Source organism: Kogia breviceps, chromosome 1 (assembly GCF_026419965.1).
Source record: "Kogia breviceps isolate mKogBre1 chromosome 1, mKogBre1 haplotype 1, whole genome shotgun sequence".
Lineage (NCBI taxonomy): Eukaryota > Metazoa > Chordata > Mammalia > Artiodactyla > Physeteridae > Kogia > Kogia breviceps.
In genome coordinates this window covers 47,748,252-47,770,754 of record NC_081310.1, presented here as the reverse complement: position 1 = coordinate 47,770,754, position 22,503 = coordinate 47,748,252, and the positions used below count along the sequence as shown (strand labels likewise).

General features: G+C 46.4%; 2 protein-coding genes across 2 annotated transcripts in view; one reads left to right on the top strand and one right to left on the bottom strand.

Moving 5' to 3' along the window:
* Positions 1-160, top strand: part of TNN (tenascin N) — a 57,507-nt gene extending 57,347 nt beyond the window's left edge. The window contains exon 19 of the mRNA XM_059059916.2: positions 20-160. Coding sequence (XP_058915899.1) covers positions 20-160 — 141 coding nt within the window. The remainder of the gene's footprint in view (positions 1-19) is intronic.
* A 15,146-nt stretch (positions 161-15,306) lies between these two features.
* The window catches only part of KIAA0040 (KIAA0040 ortholog), a 33,234-nt gene continuing 26,037 nt past the window's right edge, over positions 15,307-22,503 (bottom strand). The window contains exon 3 of the mRNA XM_059066122.2: positions 15,307-15,905. Within this exon, the coding sequence (XP_058922105.1) occupies positions 15,474-15,773 (300 nt within the window). The 5' untranslated portion in view covers positions 15,774-15,905 and the 3' untranslated portion in view covers positions 15,307-15,473. The remainder of the gene's footprint in view (positions 15,906-22,503) is intronic.

Sequence of the window (22,503 nt, the reverse complement as noted above, 5' to 3'; positions counted from 1 at the left end):
AGTTATTTATTTAATGTAGGGGGTGAACTGGGAGCCATGGAAAGGACATGAATTCTCCATTCCTTTTGTGGAGTTGAAGATCCGCCCTCATGGCTACAGCGGGGAGCATGTCCTGGGTAGAAAGCAGCGAACACTGGGAGAAAATTCGAGAACATTCTGACGGTCCATTCGTGCACTTATCGCACAAGAGGAGACCAGCCCGCGGTTGGGGCCTGTGTAAGCATGGGGTGGGGTGGGTACTGATGACTGGCTAATGGAAGTTTGAGGGGTGCTCATAGCCCCTGGCTTCTGAGATGGCTGGATAACCTGCAGGACAAAGCATGTCACCAAGCTTCCAATGATATAGCTCACTTCCTTGTCACCTGCATTTTGCCCACCTGTATTGTGGGCCTGAAAATCAACACAAAAATAGCTACACAATGTGTATGGGAGAGACAGCACTGGAACTGCAAGGTTTTCTGCTCTATCTTCAGTAACAAATATACGGGATTAGGGGGAAAAAAAAGGGGGGGGTGGATAAAGAATCACCTAGTACTTCTTCAGTTGGAAATCTCTGGAAATTGGTATATATATATTCAGGGCTCTGCTAATACAAATCTTCTGTCTAAAAAGAAACACCGAAGAGGGGTTTGACAAGGGGCTGAGGTAGCCTGAAACTTACCTTCCATTACCACTGGAAAATTGGTAAAATCTTTTTTGGGGAAAAAGGCATAAATCTTCCCCTTTTAAAAATAATTGCTGATGTTATGAGGAAGAATAAAGGGAACCAAAAGGGACCAAGAGGGATTTGAATTTTGCTGTGTTCTGACCAGTATCCGGCATGCTGGAAACCCCAGCTTCCATGTCACTGCTATTTTTAAGTGCCCCCTTTCCAGCCATCTGCATTATCACTCTTGTAGATCTGCATATGTTGTGAATAAATTCTCACTTATTTCAACTTTAAATAATTTGCCTCTCTTGGTAATTGTTGCCTCCCAAAGACCCTTTTCTGTGACTCCCTTTCGTACTGTCAAGTCCTCAGCCTCCCTCCTCTCTCCCTCCTGCCCCTGCCCTCCCCCTACCCCACCCCGCTCTGTCGGACCCCTGGGTTTCCTGAAAGTGCTCAGCACCAGAGGCTTATTGTTTGAGTGGCCACTTGGCAAGGTCAGATCCTTTTGGCTTATTTTCCTATCACTTTGGAAGGTTCTTCTTTGGCAAAGTCAGCGACCATTGAAGAAACTTAATTTTCCTATTCGAGAAAAAAATAAAATAAACTACTTGATTAAAAAGCATTTGCCTTGTGTTGTTTTCCCCACATAAGTACACTTGAATTCTAAATTTAACCTAAGTGCAAGCAAAGGTACAATCTGTGCATTATAATGGAGTTTGGCTGGCTGTGGCCTCTGACTGGTGTGATGGCCAATAATGGTATTTGGAACCAGGAGAAGTGGGTGAGTGGGGAGGAAGACAAGTGCCCTAAAAGCTGCGGTCCTCCTCGAGGATGCTGGAGCACTTTATTGCCCCGGGTTCTCCAGGTTTTAACCTCTGTCCAGATGCCAAGCCATACTTCCGAAACAGTGTTTGTCAACCTTTAAAATTTTCAGCATCCCCTTGGCTCCCTATACACATGCGCTGAGCAATGCCCTGGTAACTTCTCGGTCTGATAAAGTGTGGTCTGGATGAAGTACAGTGTCAGTGTTGGGGCTAATGGTTAAAAAACGTGCTTGCACCTCTCTCGTCGATTCAAGGAGAATTTAAGTGTCTGCCTGCTTATCAGGCAGTGTTCTGGGCACTGGGGAGCCAGCAGTGAGCTCACAGAGGTAAGCAAGCCAGACATGGTCCTTGCACTACTGGATTATGTGTGCTGTCATTCATCCACTCATTAACTCATTCATTCAACAAAAATTGATTAAGCCCTATTCTGTGCTGGGTTCTACTCTGAGCCCTGCTGCTATAGAAGTGAACCAAACACAAGATTCCTGCTGTTGTGCTTATATTCTACTTGTGGAGACTGACAATAAAAAACATACACGTACAATTCCCAGAAGTGATGAGTGCCATGGGAGAAAATTATAGGATTAAGAGATGGAGGAGGAGATTGGTGGCAGAAGTGGGGACTCCATGGGCCTCTCTGAGGAGTAGATATTTGCAGAGACTGGCCAGATGTCTTTAGTTTGATCCAGCTTCCTCAGGGCTGGAGCCTGAGCTAATTTCCTTGTCCGTTTTAAAGCTCCCTTTGCACAGCTAAACTGTGCAAAAAAAAAAAAAAAAAAAAAGCTCCCTTTTCTCAGCTCCGAGGCCTCTGGTCTCCTGTTTGCACACAGAGTTCTCACCTTGGTGGCTCAGGAGCCCTGTGCTTATCCCAGTGGGTGCAGCCTTTTTAGAAAAGAAAAGACTCCTTTACAAAGTGGATCAAACCCTGGAATGATTCAGAGCGGGGGTGGGGTTGGGTGCATCGTGGGTGGTGCTTCCCAAATTTAACTGCACTTGTCACATGTGCCTGGTGGAGCAGGATTGCTGGGCCACAGCCCTTCTGACTCAGCAGCTCTGGGCCAGGGCTGCTGTTGGATGGGTGACCGCTCTCTGAGTAGCTCTGGCGGCGCAGGGGGCACCCTCTGATGGCCTGTTTGCTCAGGAGGCGTCTGATGGTGGCAGCAGCACAGCCCTGTCCATGTTCACCAACTCTGGTGTTTTCCCACTGCTGGCCAAGAAGAGGACTTGTGGGAAACTGGAGTTGTTTCTTGCATTCTTTTGCCTGTAGGGTCCTTGCTGCCCTGAAGGGACAGGACACAGAAAACCTCAGTTGACCCTTCAAGGATTCCACTGGGGCAAAGAAGAAAGTGCAGGAGGTGGGAAGCTCATTTTCAAAGGATGTTTGTCTGACTGGGGAGAACATTCCAGACCTAAATCTCTGTGCCCAACCTCATTTTAACATGACCATCTCTGGGCTTTCTACCCTGTTCCATTGATCTATATTTCTGTTTTTGTGCCAGTACCATACTGTCTTGATTACTGTAGCCTTGTAGTAGAGTCTGAAGTCAGGGAGCCTGATTCCCCCAGCTCAATTTTTCGTTCTCAAGATTGCTTTGGCTATTCGGGGTCTTTTGTGTTTCCATACAAATTGTGAAATTTTTTGTTCTAGTTCTATAAAAAATGCCAGTGGTAATTTGATAGGGATTGCATTGAATCTGTAGATTGCTTTGGGTAGTAGAGTCATTTTCAGTATGTTGATTCTTCCAATCCAAGAACATGGTATATTTCTCCACCTATTTGTATCATCTTTAATTTCTTTCATCAGTGTCTTATAGTTTTCTGCATACAAGTCTTTTGTCTCCTTAGGTAGGTTTATTCCTAGATATTTTATTCTTTTTGTTGCAATGGTAAATGCGAGTGTTTTCTTAATTTCACTCTCAAAACAGAAATATAGATCAATGGAACAGGATAGAAAGCCCAGAGATAAACCCACACACATATGGTCACCTTATCTTTGATAAAGGAGGGAAGGATATACAGTGGAGAAAAGACAGACCCTTCAATAAGTGGTGCTGGGAAAACTGGACAGCTACATGTAAAAGTATGAAATTAGAACACTCCCTAACACCACACACAAAAATAAACTCAAAATGGGTTAAAGACCTAAATGTAAGGCCAGACACTATCAAACTCTTAGAGAAAAACATAGGCAGAACACTCTATGATATAAATCACAGCAAGATACTTTTTGACCCACCTCCTAGAGAAATGGAAATAAAAACAAAAATAAACAAATGGGACCTAATGAAACTTAAAAGCTTTTGCACAGCAAAGGCTACCATAAACAAGACCAAAAGACAACCCTCAGAATGGGAGAAAATATTTGCAAATGAAGCAACTGACAAAAGATTAATATCCAAAATTTATAAGCAACTCAGGCAGCTCAATAACAAAAAAACAAACAACCCAATCCAAAAATGGGCCAAAGAACTAAATAGACATTTCTCCAAAGAAGATATACAGATTGCCAACAAACACATGAAAGAATGCTCAACGTCAGTAATCATTAGAGAAATGCAAATCAAAACTACAATGAGATATCATCTCACACCGGTCAGATTGGCCATCATCAAAAACTCTAGAAACAATAAATGCTGGAGAGGGTGTGGAGAAAAGGGAACCCTCTTGCACTGCTGGTGGGAATATAAATTGATACAGCCACTATGGAGAACAGTATGGAGGTTCCTTAAAAAACTACAAATAGAACTACCATACGACCCAGCAATCCCACTACTGGGCATATACCCTGAGAAAACCATAATTCAAAAAGAGTCATGTACCACAATGTTCATTGCAGCTCTATTCACGATAGCCAGGACATGGAAGCAACCTAAGTGTCCATCAACAGATGAATGGATAAGGAAGATGTGGCACATATATACAATGGAATATTACTCAGCCATAAAAAGAAATGAAACTGAGTTATTTGTAATGAGGTGGATAGACCTGGAGTCTGTAATACAGAGTGAAGTAAGTCAGAAGGAGAAAAACAAATACCGTATGCTAACACATATATATGGAATCTAAGGAAAAAAAATGTCATGAAGAGATTAGTGATAGAATGGGAATAAAACACAGACCTACTAGAGTATGGACTTGAGGATATGGGGAGGGGGAAGGGTAAGATGTGACGAAGTGAGAGAGTGGCAGGGACATATATACACTACCAAATGTAAATTAGATAGCTAGTGGGAAGCTGCCGCATAGCACAGGGAGATCACCTCTGTGCTTTGTGACCACCTAGAGGGGTGGGAGGGAGGGTGACGCAAGAGGGAAGAGATATGGGAACATATGTATATGTATAACTGATTCACTTTGTTGTAAAGGATAAACTAACACACTATTGTAAAACAGTTATACTCCAATAAAGATGTTAAAAAAACAAAAAAAACATGACCATCTCTGGCAACTCCTGCTATGGTAGCTGAATATAGGCCCCAGAATAGATTTCTGGATAGACCTGCTTTTTCAAGGGTCAGACACATTTCTTAGAGCCAGGTTATGAGCCATCAGGGTTTTGAAGCTTAAGGGACAATTTCTACTGGTTAGGACAAACCAAAGAAAACAAAAGCTGTCATAGAAGGGACAGATGGCACAGCCAGGCACTAGGGTAAAAGCGAGGATAGAAGTATCACAAGCAGTTGATAAAGTCTCCGAGCCATTGCCTGTTCCATGCAAGATACTAGCAAAGCCTCCATGAGCAGAACACAGCCCCCGCTCACAGTGTGGTGGGGATGGCCCCGGGGACAGACCACGACACTGCGACGGGGACAATGCTGTGAGCAGAACGGGGGGCCGTAGAAAGCATTGTGGGTATGGTGTCAGCATTACGTCCGGAAGGAGGAGTCTGAGTTTGCCAGGGGAGAAATGAGAGGCCTGGGGGAGGCAGGGCACCTTGGGATGAGGACACTTGATGACAAAGATGAAAAAAAGGTGGCATGTGGTGTGTTTGAGGGAGGAAGACAGTTTCTAGGTGGGGTGAGGAGTGGCTGGTGGGGAGCCTTGCTGGAGAGATGTGCAGGGACTGGTCTCGGCCACAGCCACGCAAGCACTGTGGTCTCAGGTTGCATTGTTTAGCACAATCAGCTGTAGCTGCTACCAGCCAGATCCTACTTCACCTCCAGAGACACTGCTTCAGTGAGTCTCAGCTGAGTCCTGTGCCTCTGAGTTTTTTAAGGCTCCAGGGGCTTCTAACGTGCAACTGGGGCTGAGGACCGTGGCTAAGATGAGAAAGTGGGGCAGTGGAGAACACTCAGGGGTGTTTAAACCTTGGAGTGACACTTGTAGTGAGGCTTGTATTTTGGAAACATCAGTCTGGTGACAGCATAGAGAATAGGGGGAGGAGTGGAGGGCAGTTTTAGGGAAAGAGTGGAGATTCACAGACAAGGGTTATTGCAATAGGCAATAGGTACTGACTTCCTTGGCCTGTGGCAGAAATTGTGGGAAAGGGAAGAAGAGCATAGATTAAATAATATTTCAGAGGAAGGATTAACAGGATTTGAGGGGGGTGGGTGGTAAAGGGAGGGGAGGGATCCTTTCATGCAGAGTTTAGAGCTGGTTGTTCTTGACAGTAGCTTCCTCTGGGAAGAGGGTCCCAACTTTTATGTTTGTCACATGATGTCAAGAGTTCTACTTTTGGGAGTTCCCTGGTAGTCCCGTGTTTAGGCCTCTGAACTTTCACTGCTGAGGGCTTGGGTTCAATCCCTGGTCGATCCCCACCCCCCACCCCCTGCAAGCCCTGCAGCCAAAAAAAAAAAGAAAAAGGAATTCTACTTTGTGTGTGTGTGTGTGTGTCACGCGGGCCTCTCACTGTTGCGGCCTCTCCCGTTGTGGAGCACAGGTTCCGGATGCGCAGGCTCAGTGGCCATGGCTCACGGGCCCAGCCGCTCCGCGGCATGTGGGATCTTCCCGGACCGGGGCATGACTGTGTCCCCTGCATCGGCAGGCGGACTCTCAACCACTGCGCCACCAGGGAAGCCCCAGGAATTCTACTTTTTAACTTGGAATTCTCAAGGATTCAAGGATCCTTAAAGCTAGGAAATGCTGGAGGGAGAAAGAAAGAAAAAAAAAATGACCCAAGGAACTGAGATCAAAGGGATGACGTGAAAGAAAAGGACCAGGTATGGTGTGTGAAGAGAGACAGGCTGTGGACAGAGTGCAGTGTCAATGCGGGTACAGCATGGCAGTGGAAAAACAATTATAAATAATGAAATGCTCTCGGCGAAACATAGTCATTTACTGGAGAAAGTCTTCCGCTAAAAGAATTTCCAAGTCGTTCCCTTAAGCCCTTCCCCAGGGCTGTGGAGAGGGTCGGGGAAGGTGTTTCTGTCAATAAAGAGCGCGGATCAATCAATAACGTTTGAGGGCAGCCTCCCAGCGCAGCGGGGCGCGCTGTACGCAGCCGGGCCAGCAGATGGCAGTGTGGTCCTACCGGGAGCCTCTAGCCTCAGCGCCACTTTCCTCTCCTCCAGAAAGGGAAGTTCTGGGGGTCTTCACGTTCCTTCCTTCCTGGGTAGAATGACCTGGAGAGTCAGCCTGTGGGGTACGACTCAGCATCCAGCCACTGCTTGGTGGTTGCGCAGGCAGTGTTGCTGCACGAGACAGGTAACTGGGAAACACTTTGAAGAGACTGCCTCGTGAGACGGGGACTCTGTCTCCCGACCTGGTCCACTGGGCTGGTGGTCCGGCAAGGGGATGGGGGGGGGGGCACCCCTGGAAGGGGTTTTAGGCAGTTCCTAAAGTGCAAATGAATCTACTTCCAAAGTCCTTCTGTTGGTTGGATGTTGCTACGGGGGAAATGGGTTGAGTTCCGTCGCCAATGGTATAATGAAGAAGTAAGGTTCTCAGGCTAGCCCAGAAAAGCCTGTTCATTCTATAATGCAGATAAATTGCAGTGCACTTATAATGACAGAAATAGAAAACAAAGGTATTGTAGTATTGCAATTTAAGTAAAAGAACGGTGAAGTGAAACCAGTTCTTTATTTTGGCAAGTGAAGAAAATTAGATTTGATTAGAGAAGGACAGGAGGCAGATGAGGCTGTCTGTGTGTTCTGGGCTGGTCTCAGCCTATCAATACCCAATGTTTTGGTTGGACTGGCCCTTGAGTTCTTATTATAATTGTAAGATACCCTTCAGCAATAGCTGTCAGTAACCTTTGAAAAGTAAAGGTTTATTACTTGCAAGACCTGGAAATTACAGGGCACACAGGAGGCCACATTGTGAGGTTGTGTGTGGGAGGGAGAGAGAGAGGAAATGAGCTCAAGAGAGAGCGTGCACCTAGGGTTCTCCTTTTATTGGAGTCTGCAGTGGAGGCCTAGGATTTTGAGGGCTCACTCAACTGGTGAATTTAAAACATAGGAGGGGGAATTTCAAGTGCAGGAAAAGAAGAAAAAAAATCAAGAAGCCCAAATGATTAGTTATTGAAATCAACCAGGATCTCTAAAACAAGGGAGCCACAGTGTGGGAGGTGGCCTGGGTCCTTGTCCAGCTGTGTGGCTGGCAGTGTGTTTATCCTGCATAGTGGTCTTTGAAGTGGGTGCCTCTTTGAAATGGATGCCTCTGCAATCAAAGCTTAAGTCTGGTACTTGGATTACAAAAAAGAAAAAACAGAACTGTCAGGGCTCATGCTACACGGTGGAACATCTGAAGGAGACAGTTGGGTGTCTGAAAGCTTGTGGGCAGAGCCCATTATGGGATTCTGTAAGTTTCTGACCCAAAGGAGGTGCTCCTGCAAGTTAACAGTCTCTGAGGAGGCCAGATCAGCAGAATGGCCTGGATCCTGATGCCCTGTGTGCACAAGGGGCACTAGGACAGGAGTCTGAAGACTTTGGTCTTCAGGTTTCCAGGTTTGCGTGAGTTGCTTACCTTTCTGGGCCTCACTTTCTTCCTTTATAAAATGGGGATGATGTTAGTCCCTGATTTACTCATTGCGTCAGTTGCTGCAAGAGTCAAATGAGGTATTGAAAGTGCCCATAATTATGAGGTAGAAGCACTCTGGAATGGTAAGATAGAGGCCTTGCATCTTTAGTCTCCATAACTTCACTCAGGGCTTTTGGATTTTTTTTTTTTCCCCTTGATAGAGGTGTATCCCTAGCTAGCTCTAAGGTATATTTGCTATGAATAACCACCAAAAGGATTATTATGGCTCACAGAAGAAAGAGAAAGGGCAGAGTGAGAAAGAAAGGTTTGTAAAGGTAAAGGAGAATCTCTGCATTTTGAAAGGGGTTTCCTCGGGGATGATATGAATTGAGGTGTTAGCAGTAAAAGATGAACAGATGAAGCATGGAGGTACACAAACCCTCCATGGCAGCATTTCCCAGACGGTGTTCCTTGGAACCCTTGCTCCTCCAGAGGTGCTGAAAGAAGAGGTCAAATAAGCTTGGGAAAGCTGAGTTACACCATTTCCTTATTCCAGTACCCATTAGAACCTTTAATGTGATACCTGCATTGCACATTCCAAGGAGAAGTGGGAAAGTCATGGTATGCAGTGCTTTACAAATGTATTTGATGACAGAATGCTTTTGGTTTCTGAATATCTAGATAATATCAATATTTGTTAAGGTATGGTTCAAAGAATACTGTCATTTACCTAGAGTTTTTGTTAGAAGAGCAGCTTGTCTGGTCTCGTCCAAGATGTACTAAATCCAGCAGAAGGGCAGAGAGGGACTGGGTCTCTGCACTTGTAAGAAACACCCAGTGATTCTCTTTCTTTTTTTCCCCTAATCAGTGCATTTATTTAGCATATAGTACGCACCAGTCTCCACGCTAGGAACTGGAGATACAGTGCTGAATAAGACAGTTACAATTCTGGCCTCATAATGGCAAATTCTAATGCAGGTGAGAATGGGCTAGAGTCCTGGGAACACAGGAACATGGTTGCCATACAGTCTGATCTTGTTGTGATGGGAAAACTTGTGTAGTTAGGGAAGCTTTCCTAGGCAGTGATGTAAAATCTGGAATACTTCACGAGAAATATGTTTTAACAGCAACTAAGACTTAGGGTTATGAAAATCCCTTATCTAGCAAATGAGCATGGCATCATCATTGTCCCTGACAGGTTTGTGACTATCACATAAAACCCAGTGAGTCTTTAGCACATTTAATTTGAGGACCTGTGACATAGCTGGATTGATGTTCTAAGGCAAACACTGTTGTAAGGTGAAAAAGATGTTGACTCAAACTCTCTCCTGATCTGGCCAGGAGGCACTGTCACCCTAGGGTGGCTTGAGGTGAGGCAGGATAGCTACTTAAGAAGTTCACCTGTCACATACTGTAAATTGGGAGCCCTTAATTCAAAGAGTATTAATAATACTGTGGACAGTGCAGTGTGTGGTGAAATTAAGGAACGTATTACATCAATGGGAATAGAAGTACATTATTTTCAGCCCCTATCTCATTTGGCCTGTCTGCACCATCTGACTCTACAGACTCTGGCTTTCTTCTTGAAAGTTTCTTCTCCTTTGACTTCAAGGACACAACTCTCTCATGATCTTCCTTCTGTCCTTAATAATAATGAATATTTACTGAGCACTTATAGTAAGCCAGGCCCTGTGCTAAATGCTTGTATGCATTATCTCATTTAATCCTCTCATCCCTGTGAGATAGGTACTGTCATTAATTCTACACGGAGATTAAGTCCTGGGCCTAAATTACACAACAGTGGGAGTTGGAGTTAGCCTCAGAGTCTGTACAGCTCCAGTCCTAGCCTCCCACACTTACAGTGGTCCTCACCAGGCTGCACTTTCAGGTTGTATGTAGATGCAAATGGTGCCCTCCTTTCCCAGTTGCCTCCTCTGCAGCTCTCTTCTCGGGGACAGCTTCTGAGTGACGCCTCCCGTCTCCCCACAGCCTGCCCTGACTCCAGCTTTGAAACTTCCCTCTTAGGAAGCAGTGACCATACTGTACTATAATGGTCTCTTTGCTTGTCTGTTCCCACAGCCAGGCTATGAGCCCCTCCAGATGACTTTATATTGCTGCCACCTGATGTGCTTGGCACATACTAGAATCAAAAATGTTAAAGGTGGGACTTACCTAGTGGCACAGTGGTTAAGAATCCACCTGCCAATTCAGGGGACACAGGTTGGATCCCTGGTCCGGGAAGATCTCACATGCCACGGAGCAACTAAGCCTGTGTGCCACAACTACTGAGCCTGCACTCTAGAGCCCACGAGCCACAACTACTCAGCCCACGAGCCACAACTACTGAAGCCTGTGTGCCTAGAGCCCGTGCTCTGCAACAAGAGAATCCACCGCAGTGAGAAGCCCACGCACCACAACGAAGAGAAGCCCCCGCTCTCTGCAACTAGAGCAAGCCCACGTGCAGCAGTGAAGACCCAACACAGCCAAAAATAAATAAACAAATTTATTTTAAAAAATGTTAATGGAAGAAATAGCCTCAAGACGGAGTTGGATACCTGCACGCATGGCTGTTCCTGAATGAAGTATCACAGGTATTTGAAAACGTACCTTTGAACCTATGGCAGAGACTGCAAGCTGTGTTAAAGGGACTCTTCAATCCTGTAATCCTGTGACTTTGAGTCTCGGAATAATACTAAGGGCAAAGGGCAAGAGGTCAGTGCAGAGTGTTCTGGTGAGTTGAGAATGCTCATAGCATTGTCCAAATTTACATTCACACCACCAAGGTCAGGGCTGAGCCTGGGCAGGAGCAGCTGATGGCATTGAGCTCTGGCATCCGCTCAGGTGTGCAGCAGCTGCCTCTCCCCCAGATGCTGTCTGGGCAACGTTCCTTCCCCTAGGGTGGAAAGTTTTAGAAGTCCTGGAGGAAGGATCAGAGAGCTGAGTGAAGGGTCTCTGTCCTCAGCTGGTCATGGGATGTGTGGTGATGGGGAAGGGAGCCCAGGGATCAAGTACAGCTACAGGAATAATCAGCCTGCCTCGGAAGAGATGAGGCTCGGGGCTGCCTAGGTGCTTGAAGTGCAGTAAACATGGTGCTTTGCCAGCGTGTTTGACCCCTCCCCCCACAAGCTTCTCGGCCCATGTTCTCCAGGATGGTAGCCACCAACTGTGTGTGGTTGTTGAGCAAGTGAAATGTGGCTGGTGTAACTCAGCTACTGGACCTTTAACTTTATTTAATTTTATTTAATTTAAATAGCCATATATGGCTAATGGTACCATATTGGACAGGGTAGGAAGATTTCCATCATTCCTAGTTCTATTGGACAGCACTGCTCTAGATAGTTTCTGCTTTAATGACAGCTTAGCATCATCACGGGAGGAATCAGGAGCATCTAACTCATTACATTTCTTAACCAATGCAAAGCTATGGCCTACTTGAAAAAGATACACATTTATACATTCGTACACGTGTGTGTCTGTCTCTCTCTATTTCTATATCGTCCACCTACTCTCCTCTATTTATCTATCTGTCTCCCTTGCAGCTACTATAGAAGCTTTTGATCTCTCCCCTTTCCAGCACCATATTTAACTCAGAAGTCTGTTTTTACTTAGTCTTTGCTATTTTCCTTTAAGAGGACATTGATTGACCTCATTGATGGGAATGTTCTCTAAGTGTTGCCAAGGAACATCAGTGTGTTTTTCTGCACCTGGCACCTCTGAGGGTGCCTAGTCTTTGAGGTGTCTGCACTGCAGGTAGTGGTGCGAGAGTTCATCCCTGGTCCTTGGACCTCTCACTCTGCCGGGGAAGGCAGTGCCTGGGGACGGCTGGGCGCTTGGTGTCCCAGAGGAAGTCATTGCATCCATCATTCTGAGTGATGTCTGGGAGACGGTAATCTCCAATGTCAAGAAAATAACTATCTGATTCCATAAGTAAGGGAGACAGGCATGGCTTTTCATTTTCAAAGTATTTTATTTAAATAAGTTCTTCTCTTGGTGTGTTTGAATTTTCCAGAAAAAAAAAATACTGACAAATACTATACAACTTGGACCATTTGTATTCTTCCTGAAGAGGTAACTGCCCTTTTTTCTACATCTTCCCCTCCCGCCAAGAAACCCAAAGCGAATCCATTAAGCAGCGGGAGAAAGACCTCTTCTGACCATTCAGAAGTCCTGGGCCTGGGGGATCCTCCCCCAGCCTGGACTGGTTTAGGAGGCCTCTTCTTTAGCATCCTTTTTGCCCTCTGTTAGCTTAACCTCCCCAAGATGGGCCAAGCAGGCTCAGTCCTGAGGCACCCCTGGCTGCCAGTGGCAGTTCTGGGACAGAGGCTGGAAAGGAGTAAAAATGGAGAGGGACAGAGGAATGGAGCCGGGGTGGTGCCCAGAGAGGAGGGGAATGAGATAAGAAAACAGGGAAGAGAAATATGAGAATGAAGTGGGAAGGAAAGGTAGTGGACTCCAATGATTGCTTTGAGCTCCTTTCACGCACCCCCGTATTCCACAAAAATTTGTGGGCGTATCACACTCTGGGACTATTCTGGGTAATCCAGTGAAGGTTTTCGGGGAGGTTGGGTGGGAAAAAGATAAGCCTCTTTCAGGGTTTGGGTCTCCAAACCTGGGTACAGAAGCAACTGAGAAGTGTGTTTCTGGGTGTTTCATACCTGGACGTAGAGCAGGCCCATTCTGTGAGGAGACAGTGGGTACTGCCCCTGGAGACAGAGGCCTTGTCATGGCAATGACGACAGACTGCTCTCTTAATTCAGACTAGCAGCCGGTTGTCAAGGCAACCATGGTACTTGTGCGGTCCCTGATCCCGGACATCCTCTCTCCTAGATTATATCTGACAGCAGTCTCGGCCATCAGCCTCCACGTCTCCCCGAAGTTATCCATTTTACGGAGGCTGAGAGTTGGAGACTGAAAGAACAACTCACCCTGCTGGGCAGCGGGGTATGTGGGGAGTCACATGCATGTTGTGTGGGGAGAAGACAAGTCATCCTGGGATGTGAAGGGGACAGCCAGATGCTCCACTACAAGTCTCCATATGACAGGGGGACAGAGCATCAGAGGGTGCTTCTTTCTCTGGTCAAAGAGGTTTATGCATGAGGAGCCTGCGTGCCCAGGGTATTTAAGGCCACTTAAGGTGAGAGGGTGAAAATGACAGGTTTTAAAATATAAGCAGGCCTGAATTATGCTTCACAGGGTCATCTGTCAGAAGACCTTGGTGCAGCAGTCGCTACCAGACATCTCCCCTCCATAGGACTAGACCTGGACTTTACCTGGAGGGCAGTTGAGTACCAGCTAGCCCAAGTGAACAAACAGAGTACATTTTTCCATGAACACAATCTTTCAGAATTTAGCTTTTGCTTCTATAAATATCATAGTTTAGCTACATTGTTAATTAAATTGCAATTTTACCACCATTTAGAAGAGCTTCCTTGGGAAAATATTTCAAGAGAGCTACCCAGCAGATTTGCAAATGAACTTTTCGAGCCCAACCTGCTCCCAAGTTGGAAATTATCCATCTTTGTGATATGGTCACAATACAATCAAAATACCAACTAGTTCACCCCATGAGTGGATTAATTCGGCCCCCCAACCTCAGCCCAGTGGGAAGACACTCTCCTCAACTCACCGCGGACCTAGCTTACATGTCCTCATGGCTCTCAGGGCACACTTGTCAACCCGACCCTTGGTCCTGCATGCAACCCCCTCCTGCAGAATTCAATACCCAACTTCCATCTGTTGCAGCAATTAGTGGGCTCACTTAGAAGAGAAGGTCACTTGGGGGAATTGGGAAGGTATTACAAGTTTACCCTTAACATCATCACATATCCGACAGCATCCACAGACAGTTGTGAGTACCGACTCTGTGCAAAAGTCACTTGCCTGAGCTTCAAGATAAATATTGATCAACCTCTGTATAGCTTCGTCCTACTTTCATTTAAACTCTGTAACTTCTGGATCCCATCTGCAACATACCATGCATCCATGACAACCTTATGAAATTGTTTCCAGTGTGCCTTCTGTGAGACTGTACCTGTGATTGTCTTAATTCCTTCCCTGCTGAAAACCTTTGGTTTCCTAGGGGATCACTAGCTCAGGGGTAGCATCCCCTTCCCATCAGTGAAACATATATTGCACAGGTACACAACGGTAGTCCACTGAAGTGGATAGCATACACCTGGTCTCCATAGCCTCCTAGCCGTCACTACCAGGAGCCGTTTGTCCTCGCTTGGAGAAGGGAGCCTTGCTGAGTGGTTCTGAGGGTAGCATCTCAAAGAGAGGTCTTGGACTACATTAAACACCCATCAGTGGTGTTGAGGACCTTGTCATGATTTGCAAGACAATAGCTTTCGATGAATTTTGATCCATCACACTGTAAATTTTTCCTCCCAGGTGAGAGGTCAGAAGCACAGGAACTTGGTGTGTCTGTATCAATATACAGGAACGGGGACTGTACCAGGTTGCTGGAATGTCCTAATATGAAGATCCCCAGTAAAAGGCTATGTAGGGATGAGAACAGAAGAGCATACATCTCTAACCTGAGTGGTGTATGGCATTGACAGCGCGTAGGCCTCTTGTCTGGTTATGTAATTGTGCACGCACGTGTGCCCGGGTCTGCCAGGCTTTCCTATGAGATGTTTTTCCAAGAGCAGATAATGTACTGCCTTGTTTAGTGCCTTGTACAAAGTAGACATTCAGTGACCATTTGATGAACAGTATATACTTGCCCAGGTACCTGTTGCCTGAATTTGTGTGTGTGTGGTGTGTGTGCATGTGTGCATTTGGGAGATATGTCAAGATGTATGGATAAATGTTCCTTGTGCTTTTGCATATGGAATGTGCCAGAGGTGGGTGGAAGGCATGCCTGAGTCTGTAGTAAAGAGCATTGCTATTGGACACATAGATGCTGAGACAGCACCCAAGACTTGTCCATGTGTTCCCCGGGAGTGCCCTCCATGGGGATACTCAGTCTGAGGTTTGCTCCTTGGTTGAGTAGCTCCTCTGTGGATGTGAGTTCATCACTTCAGGGATTTCTGCTCCCTACCCTGTGTGTGGTTGGAAGTCAGCTGAGCCCCCAGGGGAGGACACTTCTGCCTCCTGTCTAACTAGATGGGCAGTGATGGCCTCTTTTCCATCTGGAGAAGCTTGGGCTGAGCGGAGATCCAGAGGTCTTCTTCAGCCTTCTTCTTTTTCTTTTTTTTCTTCCCCTTGTTTCGCTCTGGCTGTTGGCCACTTTTGCCTGCCCGGCTCCAGCAGCAGTGGCAACAGATGAAGAGGAGGGAGATGGTCACCAGTAGGGGCAGCCCCAGGAGGATGCCTAGACAGATGCTGTTGAAGAGGCCCTCTTGGTGTTTGGCCGAGATGGTGTCCCAGATGGCGCTAAAGAAGGCGCTGATTTTCTCCATGGTGCTTGGCTAAACGGGACCAGAGGAGCCTCTCAGCTCACCAGCAAGGCCTGGGCATGACAGGTTGCAGAATTGCCCACTTGTAACTTATTCCTCTACCAGATTTGGGTTTGGGCATGCCATGGATAGCACCTAAAGAGAGAAAAACAGATAATTTAAGAGATACTCAGTGGGAATGGTCTGTAATTTTTAATAATATCATTGATTTTAGGCTTAGGAAATGGGAGGAAATCAAAGGTTTCCAGAGTTCACTGAAATCGTACTGGGACTCTATAAACAAGATAAACACATGCATTTAGTCAATTAAGTATTAACTAATTCTTGCTATGTACAGCTGTATGGGGCTTAGGATATAAAAATTAATAGCATATCAGACCTGGCACATAGTAAGTGCTCTGCAATTGTCAGATAAATAAATCAATGTGTGTATTCACAGTGTTCTGGTTAAGGGGTTGGCTCCCTGGACCCTCTACAGGAGCAGCTCTCCACTGCAGCTCACCTGATAGGTGTTGAATACATACTCCCTACAGGACAGCTCCATATCTGACCTTCTATGAACTTGCTATTTTCAACACTAATTAAAGCTTAAGCACAAGATAGAATGTCCAAGTCTTGCTGGCTGTCACAGGGGACTTGGACCTCCTCAGGCTAGGAGGTCATCAGTCCTCATCCTGCCTCACTCCTGCCTTCCTTGCTGTGCCTTCATGCTCTCTTCCCTGCTCTGTGTCTCCCCACTCCTTATACCCCACTCCTGTGCCTGGCAAGGACTCATCATGCTTTGGATGGGAAACCAGTTCTCTCTGTTTCTGCCTTCCTCTCCCTCATTACCCTTGTCTCTGCTTTCTGTCCCCCAGCCAAAGATTCCCAAGTCGCCTTCCCTGCCTGTTCCCTTTCTTTGCAGCGGAAAGAGTTTTGCAGGCTGATCAGTGATGGTGCTTGGAAACATGGATGAGGTTCCCTGGATGTCTCTCTACTCCTATTCTGAGCTCAGCTTACAGCCTGGACTGCTCTGGTTGCTTGTCCAGAGTGGCCCCTCTTCCTGTGGCACCTTCTCCAACTCTCTACATATATCTCAGGCCTCAGCTCTCAAGTATAAGGTCTTAGAGGTGCCTTCAGTTCTGGAATCCACAGGTTCTCGGGTCTAAACAAGACTTGAAGGACAGGGATAATTCAAAGAAATTGAAGAGACCTCTTGGCATAAGACATTGCTCAGGAAAATAAAATAAGACATTGCCCAGGCTGTAGACCTTATAAATCATCCTGACCAGCTCCCTCACTTAAAGATGCAGAATCTGAGGCCCATAGTGTTGAGGTGACATGTTTGAGGACACACAGAGCTGTGATGAACACCCAGACCTCTGAACAATGGGTCCAGCACTCTTCTAAGGCTGCTGGGCAAGCAGAAAAACTAAGGATGATGACTTTATATTTGTATTTTATTTGATACTTTTCTAAATCACCTTCAAGTAAATTACTTTTAAGTGAGCATTGGGATGGTGAGTTGTGAATGGAGGGAAGCACTGGGGACCTGGGTCCAGAATCATTTTGAAGTCTGGGCTTCATTGGGTTGTCCTGCACTGGAGCATGAATGTGTGTTACACACCTGGGCGGTGTGTTACACGTGGTGTCCCAGCGGTTGTCCTTGGGGGTCTGATTCCTTGGATAACACACTCTATAAGTGTCCTACATACCCAGTGCCCATGGATCCATCCAGGCACACCCAGGATCTCCATCCTGCAGGCATGTGGACCTATCCCCTCATAACATTATTTATACAGTTTATGCAATTGTATAAATTGGTACCTGTGCCATTTGGCCCACGGAGCCTGACATCATGCTGTAAGCTGGCACTTATTATATGCCAGGCACTGTTCTAGGCACTTTGCACCTATCGACTCATTTAGTCTTCATCACAACCTTATGAAAGAGGTGCAGTTACTCCCCCCATCCTGCAAGAGACGGAGGCACAGGTCACACAGTGAGGGTGTGGCAGAGCTGGCCTTCTGGATTCTGGGAGGTTTGGCTCCTGATCCCCAAGCGGTGAGCCGTTCACAGGTATTGCTCTGGGCCTCCTGTTCTTTTGTGTGGAATTAACCCATTTCTGGCAAGTAGCCCAGAATTTATAGAATCTTACAATCCTTTGCTATCCCTCAGGTTGACTGAAACATTTATCCCCGTCTGTTGCAGAAGACTACAAAGAGATTTATCTCCCATTGTCAGACACCTCACAAATGCATGAAGATACATACAGGAAAAATCCAGTCCCACCCAAGGGGAGGTTTTTAGAAAGCATATGGCACCTGAACTTAAATTCAACATGCAACAAAGAAGAGCATCCTGAGAAGTTATGTCTCCTTGCTGGAGGCTTTGCCTGAGCCCCTCTTAGTATCTGGGAACATGTCACGCCACAGACCTGCCCACACACCATCACACATACAGGCTTTTTATAGAGGAAAGCCACCCTTGGTCTCCCCATAGCCCCTCAGTGAGGCCACTTCGCTGCTTCCTCCTTCTCACACCACTGGCCTCTTCCCTGGGTTCTCCTTCTCCCTTTGCTGTAACCTTTGCTTTGACCTCAACCTTGTATGGCCCAGTATTCTTTGGCCCATCCAGAGGGATTTTTCTGCTCTGTTGTGAGGTGCTTTTCTCTAACCTGACCCTGCACGTACACTTTCGGGGACCAGATGCTCCTTGCACTGCATTTCTGTGATTCAGTTAGACAGCAGCAAACAACACTTGCTGACAAACTTTGCTGTGCCAGGGGTCGTGCTGGTCTCTGTGGGGAGCATATGTGAATCAGAGCCCACTCTTGGGTTCAGCCAGGGAGAGAGAAGAAGGGCATCAAGCCCTTGGAGAATATTAGGGCAGTTTCGTAAAAGTAGAGCCACTTGAGAATAGAGCATCTTAAGAGATGAGTAGGATCTTGACAGAAAAATGTGTGAGAAGGATGTTCAAAGATTCCAGGCAGTGAAACTTCTAGAACATCAGCAGGAGAACGAGGGGCCTTCTGGTGAGCCTGGAGCTCAGGGTGGGAGAGGGAAGGACTGTAGGCTGTGGCCAAGGTAGAGAGGGCCTTCATAGGGTGTGTTTATTTGGGGGGCTTTATAACAGGAGGATGTTGTGATCAGAGCTGCCCTTCAGGAAAAGATAACAGAATCTGAAAACCTCTGGTAGGTGTTTTAAGAGAAGATGTTTCATCCATTTAGCAGACATTTATTGAGCACCTAATATGTGCCACACACTGTGTTAGGTATTGAGGATTCAGGAATGAATGACAAAGATAAGGTTTCTGGTATCATGGAGCCTTGTACATTCCAGGGATCTTATTATCATTGAGGGATCATGCCAAAAGGCAAATAGAAGAAGCAAATTCCAGCTTAGGATGCTAAGTTGGATGAAATAAAAGCATGCATTTGAATTGTGTCTTTATTTCAATGTTCCAGGCCCTCCCACCCACCCCAACCTTTGTCTCAAACTCATCCATCCCATGGCACCTAAAATAGCCTGTGAACAAACAGATTTCTTTTCAAGCTAAAGCTAAGTCAATAATTCACTTCTGGATTCCTAAAGGTACTTATTTGAGTCTACTCTCCATACAGCCAAAGAGACTATTCATTAACAGTTGGGAACCCTGTCTGGGGAAAATTCAATTAAAAGGTATTCTTTATATTTTTTAATCTATGAATTCTCTTCTAGGCCCGCCATGTTACTTGCTGAGCTCTGCTCATCTGTAGTGTTTCATTAGTATTTATGAGCTTTGCATTATTAGCATTTCCAGGAAACAATCAAATATCTCCTTGGTGGTATGAATTAAAAGTTAGAGCTTCTATGAACATTTTTGCAAAAGGAGCCACACTTTGAGCCTTAGAAATGCTCTCGGGAGACCCCATCCTTTGGTTGGCTCTCAAGTATCACAATTGTTTGAAAAACAATTCATCTATTCTTGTAAAACCAACAATAGATGCTAACCGACCTTGATTGTGGTTGTGGAAGTGGTTATGAGGAGGGAGAAGAGGGGAAAAGGTCCTTTCAGTTTTCTTGAAAGTGAGCAGTATTCATCTCTATATCCTTCATAGTATCTAGCTGGGAGAGAGTCATTCATCCATTCTTTCTTCCCACAAGCGTCTGTCTGCCTGCATGTGAGGTGTTGATGGAGAACACAGATCCTGGAACCAGAAGACCTGGGTTTGAGCCCTGGGTCAACTCTTGTGACCGTGGCCAGTTACCAAACTTCAGCTACAAGATGAAGCTAATAAGCTTCCCTTGTAATGAGGTTGTGAAGATTAAGAGCTCAATATGTTTAATGCATTTCGTAAACTGTAAAATACTATAAAACATAATCTATAAAATAGCGAGTGATCTCCCTGTAACAGTGGACTAATTCTAGCCTTGAGCTCTTCTTCCCCATCCCTCACCTGTAGCCCAGTCTTCATGGCCAGAGAACCATGGACCCCCTCCACACCCCCCGCCATTCAAATGAAAAGGGCTTCACAGATGACCTCCCCGCTTAGAACTGGTCTGCAGTTCTGTGGCTGTAATTCTAGACTCTGGCATCCAGCAACAGGAATGGAAAAGGGTCGCTTGGGGAACATCTGATGGTGTCTGGAGGACTGTTGAGCTCATAAAGTGAGACCTGGGGAGAGCACCTAGCCCTCTGCAGGCCCCAGCTTCCCTCCAGGCTTTGGAACCCCTGGAAGTGTACTGGGATGGCTCCTGCCACAGGGATGTCTGATCCATCTCTGAGAGCCAAGAGCTGCTCCAGAGTTGTGACTAGGGCTGGCCCTCAGACTGCTGTTGCTTCTGGAGCTCCCCAAGAAGGGGGAAGGGCATTCTACTTTGCACCGGCCTCTTGTAATTTCTGCCTGTCAGGTGAAATAATACATGTGAAGCTGAAGAATAGTGTCTGTTAGATAGCAAATGCTTTCTAGAAATGTTAATGATAAGGATCATGATGGCACCCAACTGAAATCCCTGAAACCTTCTCCAGAGTGACTTCCAAATGGTTTAAATCTTTAGCCTTCTTGTAGGGAGTAGGGTGAAGCAGGAGGGTCAGGTTTCTCTCAGAGCCTTAGAAGATTCCTCTGCTGCAGCTGCAGACTCCTGGGTATGTGTGGGGGGCCACCTCGTATTTGTAACTTGGGGGCAAAGAACTTCCCTTGGGCCTTTCCTCAAATGTTCCATTGACCCCGTACCTTGTGTTGTGGTCATCACTGTGCTTGCTTTATCTCCTCACCCAAAGATCTCAGGTGATGGCAGGATGGCCTGGCCAGGGAAGGGAGTCACCAAGTGTGTCACCAAGGGATTAAAGGATGCAGGTTCCCGAGTTACACTCCTGGAGACCCTGATTCAGTAGGTCTACGGTACGGCCAGGAATTTATGTTTATAACAAACAACCCAAGTGTTTCTGGACAATTATCAGGTTCAAAAACTGCTGAATGAGCAGGTTGAGCTGATGACCCTTTTCTGTAAGCTCAGAAGCCATGTGCTGAGTGAGAGGATGCATGGATCATGGGCGAGGAGAGGTGGGAAAGAGGTTTATTTTCATACACAGCAGCAGCAGGGCCTGCTGCAGGGAGCCTCCTTGGGTGTTACTTCTTGCTCTTGTGTAGTCAGGGCATCTGGGCCAGAGCTACTCTCGTGGAGGTCACAGTTCAATGCAATAAACGTTCACGGAACACCCACTATGTGTCTGGCCTTGTGCATTCAGATCCTGAGTTCCTCCCTGTCTAGTAAGGAGCGGAGACAAAAATAGCAGAAGCACGGTGTGATCAAGGGTCCTGTGGTCAAACTCTGTGTAAAGGGCATGGGAGCGGCACAGGGGAAAGAGTAAGCAAGCTGTCCTGGAGGGGATTAAGAGGTGAAAAGGAAATGACAATCAGGACAGAGTCTGCTCAGTCATTCCTTCAGGGACTACTTATGCAGCACCTAGTACATGCTGGGAATTGTGTTGGGTCCTGGGTATCCAGGAGAAGGCAGGCTCAATCCTTGTCCCTTTTTTGCTCAAAGTCTGGTGTGGGAAGCAAACACTCATCAAAGAACCCCGCAGACCGGTATGTAAGTATATAGTTGCTATGAAGGAGAAGCCCGGGGTGCTGTGAAAGTGAGTGATACCCATCAGGGAAGCCAGGGCAGGCTCTGGGTGGGGATGGCTTCACTAAGATCTGAATGACAAAAACAGCAAACATGTGGTCAGCGTGTCTGAAAACTCTTGAGGACATAGACTAAACTTCTCTAAAGCACTTTCAGGTAATATGCATGATGTGTTTTCTTTCAACTCTCCAATACCTTTTCAGATGAAGTGCCTCTAAATTTAAAGCAATGAGTTCAATTGTTAATACATGATAAATTGTCCCCTCCCCCACCACAAAGTCTGGAAACACAGGAAATAATGTGTTCATTGTGTTTTTTTCAGATGAACAATTGGACCTGTTGCTTCTCCTGCAGAGGACCTGAAAGGACAGTGTGGCTGGACGCAGCAGCAGTGAGTGGGGGTGACAGTGGGGTGATGTGAAGCCCTCGAGGCAGGTGGCCCTACACCTTCAGGGACTGCTAAGCCATGTCAATGGCTGGTGTGTACTGTAAGGGCCATGGGATTTCAAGCAAGGAGGGGACAGAATAGATCTGTGTTTCATAAAGAACACTGTCAATGGGGTGAGAGAGAACAGATTGGCAAGTGCAGGAGCAGGAGGAGACGACTGCAGTTGTTCAGGGAAAATGGCACTGGGACGAG